The following is a 7,819-nucleotide window of genomic DNA, read 5'->3' as shown; positions in this document are numbered from 1 at the left end:
AAAATAATTAAATAAAGAAGTGAATAAATGTGAATGGGCAAGAGTGAAAGTAATCCAATACTATCTTTAAGAAGCTGACAGAATACACCAACTCTGGAAATTCAAATCAAATGGAAAATAAACTTAATAATCATATATATTAGTAAATCAAATTTATTTTTTAAATGACAATAGAACATTCTGTAAGTTATTCAAAATTTTGAACAAATTGGTATTTTGAGGACAATTATAAAATGTGAATAAATAAATAATTAAGTCATAATTGAGAAAAAGGAATGAAAGTTGACAGCTATACTCCCCACCATTTCCAACATACTATAGTACAATATCTTTTTCTTTACTTTCCCCCCAAATTTTAAGAAATAGATTATTCTTCTTATACATTTTAAATCAAAAATAAAATTTGAAAGCTATGTAAAAGCTCAAATATAGTTTTGATAAAGAGATACAGAAAAATATATCAGAAAAATTTCTATAGATTAAGCATATAATGAAAACATATGTATAAATACTACAAGTTGTAAATACAATTTTGCTATACAAATTTGTAAATACAAATGTAAATACAAATGTAAATACAAATATTGCTATATAGACAAATAATAGTTGACACATCCTAGGATTAAAAAAGGGACACATTTTTCAAAAATCCCTCAATATAGTTAATGAGTAAGATAATGAAAAAATATGTGAACAATAGATTTCAGAAAAGGTATCTAATGAAACAAAAAGTCTGTCCTCTATAAAAAACAACAACGATATCTGTATATTTACTTAGTGTGTTAAATTGTCTTCTGGTTAAAATGAGGGGAAACAATTTTGCCATTTTGAGACTTTGCTATTTACTACTTTTTTTAGAGGAATCTTTTAGTAATGTAACAAACCTTGAGAGAGAAATGAGCTTTTTTATTTTATCCCTTTATTTGTAATTGGGTACCAAGTCCTGAAAATTCTAATTATACTTTGGCTTATCCAATCTTTGCTGCTACGTTAACATTGTTGTTAGCTTATTCTGGGCCTTCAATATTACCCCTCACTTCACTCTGGCAATATCTCCCACATGTTCACCATTCTTTTCTCTCACTTTTCTAAGCATCAGCCAGAATGATCTCCCTAAAGAATTTATCTGATTATAAATTCTTAGCCTTAAGTCATTCATAGCCTTAAATGGCTTTTTTGATTAAGGATAAAGTCCAAATTCCTTTAAAATGTACTTTAATAATATGACCACTGTATCCATTTCTTATGTCTTATTCCTCCTAACTATTTCCCTATGCCCCCAAAATAAAAATTTGCTCCAACTATATGGAACTACATTTGATTGTTAGGCCAAGAAGTTGCTTTATGCCTCTGTATTTTTGTTTTGGTCGCCTTTACTTGAAATATCTTGTCAATTTTTATATGCTTGAAACTACAGATCATTCTAAATATTTATAAAAATAGACACTGACTCAGCATTTCCAGCACTTTCTTTACTACCTGCCCTCCATCTACCTGGTCCCTCACCTCCAACAGTGGAAAAACAGATGTTTTGTTATTTTTATTCACTTCTAATGTATTTTTGTAGCATTAGACCACAGCACCTAGATACGATTCTGTCCTTCTCTGTATGTAATTCCCTATTTGAATCATAAGCTTCTTGAACAAATGGATTGTTTGTTTATATTAAAAAGAGTGTGAATTTTGTCCAAGATCAATGAAAACCTTGGAAAAATCCCAATTTCTCTGAGCCTTACTTTACTCATTTGTAAACTTACTACAAAAATAACCAGCTTGTTGTGTTTTTATAGTTTAGAAATTATGTAAGTAAGATGGTTAGTACATTGCTTGAGATATAAGTTCTCAATGAGGAAAGTACTTATAAAAACCCCCAAAAAATCCAATTAATAAATGGGCAAAGGACCTGAATAAGCACGTCTCCAAAGAGGACTTACAGATGACCAATAGACATAAGGAAAGGTGCTCAAAGTCACTAATCATCAGAGAAATGCAAATTAAAATTACAATGAGATATCACCTCACACTTGCCAGAATGGCTACCATCAATAAATCAACACACAAGTGCTGGTGATGTGGAGAAAAGGGTACACTCAAGCACTGTTGGTGAAAATGCAGATTGGTACTGCCACTGTGGAAAATAGTATGGAGTTCCCTCACAAAATTAAAAATGGAACTACCTTATGACCCAGCATTTATACTTCAAAGAAAACTGTTACACTATTTTGAAAGAATATTTGCACCCCTATGTTGATTACAGCATTATTTACAATAGCCAAGATTTGGAAGCAATCTAAGTGCCCCTCAGTAGATGAGTGGATAAAAAAGCCATGGTATACTTCCATAATGGAGTACTACTCAGCTATGAAAAAGAAAGGAATCTTACTTTTTGCAACAGCATGGATGGACCTGTGGAGTATTGTGCTAAGTGAAATAAGCATAAGTGAGTTTACTTGTTAAGTGGAATCAAATGAACAAAATAAACTAACAAACAAAATAGAAAGAGTGCCTAGATTTAAATGCCAGTTCTGCCACTTACACTTTTTGGAAAAGTTTTTTAAGTCCGTGTGTCTCAGTTTTCTTATAGGCAAAACAGTGGTATCCATTTCATAAGGCACAGGGGCTGACTAACACGTAAACTGCTCAATTAGTATACATGGATGCAAATAGTTATCACCTAGTGAGGTAAGATGCCATGATTACTATATGTGGTAGGCCAGAGAAGGGACATGTTCATACAGCCTGTAGGGTCAAAGGTTTCTCTGGTGCACACTGGCTTAGATTAATTAAGGTAGGAAGTGATACCGTTACTTTATAAAGATTCTCTCTAGAAATGAATAGATGGTTTAGATTGGGCAAAAATACATAATTTTTTAAAAAGTAAACAACCAAGTGCAGGTCATTCTGCACTGTGGAGCTGATAGGAATCTAGATACACTGACAAAACAGCATAAATTAAACAGATGTATTCATGTCCTTTGTACCCTAAAACATGATTCACCAAATACCATGGCAACCCATTTTCCAGATGGAAAGAAGGCTGATGCTATTATACTGATATGTTTATTATGGCAAACGTATTGTTTGAATGCTTACTATTTGCTAAACCCTATGCTGAGTGCTTTGAGTGTATTAAAGAATAAGAAAGACATAGTCTCATCTTTCATGGAATTTACATAGTAATGTAGGAGAGAGGCATTGGATACATAATTTATTGTTTGCATTAAATCAATAATCACAACTCTGCAGGTGCTAGAAAAGACCAATGGAGAATGTAGTGTAAACATTTATTAGGCTAAGAGGTTAGGGGAAATCTTCCATAAGGCAGTTTAAGCTAAGAGCTAGCTAATGGATAAGATGCTAGCCAGGAGAAGGGAAGATAAATGGGGAAAAGCTTCCAAGACATGGGAAGTAGATTTGCCAAGGCCCTGAGGAAGGAGTAAGCCTTGCATAGTCAAGGAACTGAAATATGATTATGGTTGCAATAGAAAAACAAAAAACAAAAAAACAAAGGGGAAATGGCTCAAGATAAAATTTGAAAGGAAGGCAGTGTCATAGCACAGGCCCATATAAAAGTTAGAACTTTATCATACTGGCAATGGAAATGATATGATGTAATTTGGAGTATTTTTGTAATTTGGAAAGTGAATTGAAAGATAGGACAGCAACTGCTTTTCTTTCAAACTTGCTGTGAGAGTTAGAGGACCTGGGATTCAATCCAGCTCTGGTTTTCACCTACTGAATGGATTATTTCTGGGCATCATATCCTCCGCTGTAAAATGAAGAACAAGCCAGTTCTAACTCTTAGTTTCTTTGAAACCTCACAGTTTCAAAGAAATGTCAGGTCACAGAGGAGCCATCCACCCCCAATTTTTGTATTCCCTCTTGCCCCAGCCACCTCTGAGCCATGGGATACACTGGGCTCAGGGGACTCTGAAGAGGCAGTTTTACAGCTCAGGGCATGCAGTGGGTGGAGGCTGGCAGAGAGGTTGGGTGCAGTGTCAGAGCTATTTGTGTTTCTTTTCTAGCAGACACTTCACCTGCCTCTCTCCTCCCATCTACCAGAGCTGCCCTGCAGAGGTAAATGGGGATTTCAGCTCTTCCCTCATGGAGGTCTGTAGAAATCTCATTCATAGCTTCAAAGTTCTGAGTGATTAAGGTACAAATATTTGAAGAAGCTTATAATACCTTCTTTCTAAAATAATTTATTTGTGTAATCAGTATTTATTGATAGAACTAGAACTGGTAATTCTTGAGACCTAATCCAGGGCTCTATGCACAATGAAATGGCTAAACATTGAGGATAAAATAAGAAGGAAAACAGACGATTATGGGAATTTATAATTTATTATGGGAGAAAGATACTAATTAAATAACCAAACATATATAATAATCTATTGTAATTCTAAAGTGTGATAAAAGTCATGAATAAAAATATGTCTGAGGACATTCAACAGGGACATACGACCATAATGGATGATTAGAATAATTGGAAGGTAAGTTTTCAGGGTAGTGTTAATGCTGCTGTATGCCATAGTAAAGATGCTTGAATTCTATTTGAATTTTACTTCAAAAGGGAAGAGAAGCCATTGGAAGATTTTTCAGTAAGAGTATAACATCTTTTTATTTATATTATAAACAAATAATTTGACTGTTTTGTGAATAATGCCTTAGAGAGGGGCATGACATTGAGTTGGTCAATCACAAAGGAAGGTCTTGAAGAATTCCTGGTAAAAGATGCTTAGTGATAAATTATAGTTGGAAGTGAAATAGAGAGGAAAGCAGTGTTAAGTATATTTTAAAGAGGTGGTAATAGAGTAATTATATCTGGGCATGAGAGAAAATGAGGTTTTTCTGGCCTGGTGATGGATTTTTATAAGATGATATATATTTGAGAGGATTAAGTATGGTGATCACTAAAAAGTTCAACTTCGAATTTGTTGTGTTGAGATGCTGATGAGCTATTTGAGTCAATATGGAGTTGGATGCTAAGTCTAGAGCTAGAAGAGAAGTCTGAGCTAGAGACATACATTTGGGATCATTGCCACACAGAGAAGAGATTAGAAGGACATTATGAGTGGAAAGTATTTTTGAAGATATTAGTTATAAAGAGAGCAGAGAAATGAGTGATTACTAGAAGAACATGTGAGGGCAATAAAGTGGCTTTTTGTTATTCCTTGTTTTCTATGATAGTAAATCCTGAAATTAATCCTCAATAAAGAAATTGCTGTGAGGTAGGACATATGTGAAGCTCTTAGAAATCATCTAAACCTCTAGTTTTCAAATTTGCCTGCCTATTGGAATCACTTGAGAAATTAAAAAAAAATACTGATTCTTGAGTTCCACTGCTAGAGTTTCTGATTTAACTGGTATGAGCAAGGCTCCAGCAAACAAACAAACAAACAGAAAAAAAATGACTATATATATATTTTAAACTTCCTCAAGTGATTCCAACATGCAGCACAATTTGAGAATATTTAATCTAAACAGAGCAAATCGATGTAAACATGTCAGAGAGAATAACCATGAGCAATCAGGAGTGAAGGAGCATGAGGTTCTGGGCCCTTGGTGAATAAGTGAAGGTCTCAGGCAACAAAGAGAGGACGAGGAGTGATGCTTTAGTGCAAGCAAGAGAGGCGACTCAGCTCAGAATATAGACAAAAATGTTCTCACCTGTTCCAGAGGAATGCATTAGTAAGTAGAGAGTATTAAAGAAAGAACTTCATGGAGGACTCATTGTATCTTGCTTCATTTTTTTGTTTTGTTAATCCTCACCTAAGCCTATTTTTTCCATTGATTTTTTTTTTAGAGAGAATGGAAGGGAGGGACGGAGAGAAGCATCAATGTGAGAGAGGCACCTTAATTGGTTGCCAGCCCCACACACCCTGACTGGAGTCTGCAACTGAGGTACATGCCCTTGACTGGAATCAAACCCACGACCCTTAAGTCTGAGGGCCAACGCTCTAACCACTGAGCAAACCAGTTAGGGCTGTATCTTGCTTCTTGAAGAATATGGTGGATAACACTTGGTAGAGAAAAAGGACAAAAACAATTTCTAACACTGGAAAAGATTTGAGTCGTTCTATACAAAAGGCAGAGAAAGAAGAGTAAGAGATAATGTCCAAAAGAAAAAAAAAAGTCAAAGGATTTTTGTGAGGAAGGAATTGGAGTCCATGACCCATTTGTGGATATGATCAGACTGCGGAATGTCTGAGCTAGAGCCATTGACCCCTGATCTAATTCTTCCTTACCCTTTCATGATCTTTGGTATCAAATATAAATGTCATTGTCCCTTCCATCTTGAGAACAGTGACCACTCTTGGTCTTAACATCCTTCACTGTCTGACCTCACTTCACTCTGGTTGTATTTCCTTAAAAGCTATCATGGACCTCATGAAAAGTTTTGGGACTAACATCTCAAGCATTACCAGCTTCACACTAACAGCCTTTCCCAGAGATGGAGAGCCTGGAGCACTGGTTAACTGCCTGCATCTTGCTGCTTTATGCTATCTCTGTCCTGGGCAACATTCTAATTCTCTTCATCATAAAGGAGGAGCAGAGCTTGCACCAGCCAATGTATTACTTCCTGTCTCTGTTATCTGTCAATGACTTGGGTGTGTCCTTTTCTACATTGCCCACTGTACTGGCTGTCTTGTGCTTCCATGCCCCAGAGATTGCCTTTGATGCCTGCCTGACCCAGATGTTCTTCATCCACTTTTTTTCCTGGACAGAGTCTGGGATCCTGCTGGCTATGAGTTTTGACCGGTATGTGGCCATCTGTAACCCCTTGCGTTATTCATCGGTGCTCACTGATATCCGTGTGGTTCACATGGGCCTGTCCATCATCATCCGCAGCTTCTGCATGGTCTTCCCACTGCCTTTTCTTCTGAGGAGGCTGCCGTTCTGTGAGGCCAACATGCTGACCCATTCCTATTGCTTGCACCCAGACCTCATCCGCTTGCCTTGTGGAGATACCACCATCAATAGCATGTATGGCCTGTTCATTGTCATCTCTGCCTTTGGTGTAGACTCAGTGATCATCGTTCTCTCCTACGTTCTCATACTGCACTCTGTGTTGGCCATTGCCTCCCGGGAAGAAAGGCTTAAGACACTCAACACTTGTGTGTCACACATCTGTGCTGTGCTTATCTTTTATGTGCCCATGGTTAGTGTGTCCATGATTCACCGATTTGGGAAACACTCCTCTGAGCTTGTGCACAAGTTCATGTCCCTGGTTTATCTCTTTGTGCCTCCAATGCTCAACCCAATTATTTATTCCATTAAGACTAAGGAGATTCGTAAGAGGTTGCGTAAAATGTTATTGGGATCAAAGCTGTGATCAGGAAGAAAGCTTCTGGAAATTCATGTACACTATGTTTTTTGGTTTTTTTTGTTGTTATTGCTGTGTGTGTGTGTGTGTGTGTGTGTGTGTGTGTGTGTATACTCTGCTATTCTTTTGGAGGATTTCTATCTCCTGCTATGCATGGACCTGTGATTGGGTACCTGCCATTAGTTGTATGGTATAGTCTGGCTAAAACCCATAACTCAAAATATCAGCTGTCTTACATTGTAATGAAATGTCTCACGTTGCCAATTTTTTTAGTCAAATACATTTCAAAAACTAATGCATACATATCAACCATAGAATGGCTGGGCATTATTATGTTATTTGAGATCATAGGTATTACCCAATACTTTTTAAAGTAATAATATTTTTAGTAACTTTTAAACTTTAAAAATTAAAGGCATATGATAGCTATGGCTAACTTTACACTTTTGAAATAAGAGCATTCAAGAGTCCTATAAAATGAAACTTATGTCT

General features: G+C 36.2%; 1 protein-coding gene across 1 annotated transcript; it reads left to right on the top strand.

Moving 5' to 3' along the window:
- Positions 1-6,390: 6,390 nt before the first annotated feature.
- LOC102431470 (olfactory receptor 51I2-like) lies at positions 6,391-7,336 on the top strand. The gene is given in 2 exon segments (XM_014451067.1): positions 6,391-6,444; positions 6,446-7,336. Coding segments are annotated over 2 exon segments (945 nt in total).
- The last annotated feature ends 483 nt before the right edge of the window (positions 7,337-7,819 follow it).

Source organism: Myotis lucifugus, unplaced genomic scaffold, assembly GCF_000147115.1.
Source record: "Myotis lucifugus unplaced genomic scaffold, Myoluc2.0 scaffold_7258, whole genome shotgun sequence".
In the NCBI taxonomy this organism is placed as follows: domain Eukaryota; kingdom Metazoa; phylum Chordata; class Mammalia; order Chiroptera; family Vespertilionidae; genus Myotis; species Myotis lucifugus.
Note: the sequence above shows the minus strand (reverse complement) of the source record. Positions and strands in the feature narration are given on the sequence as shown.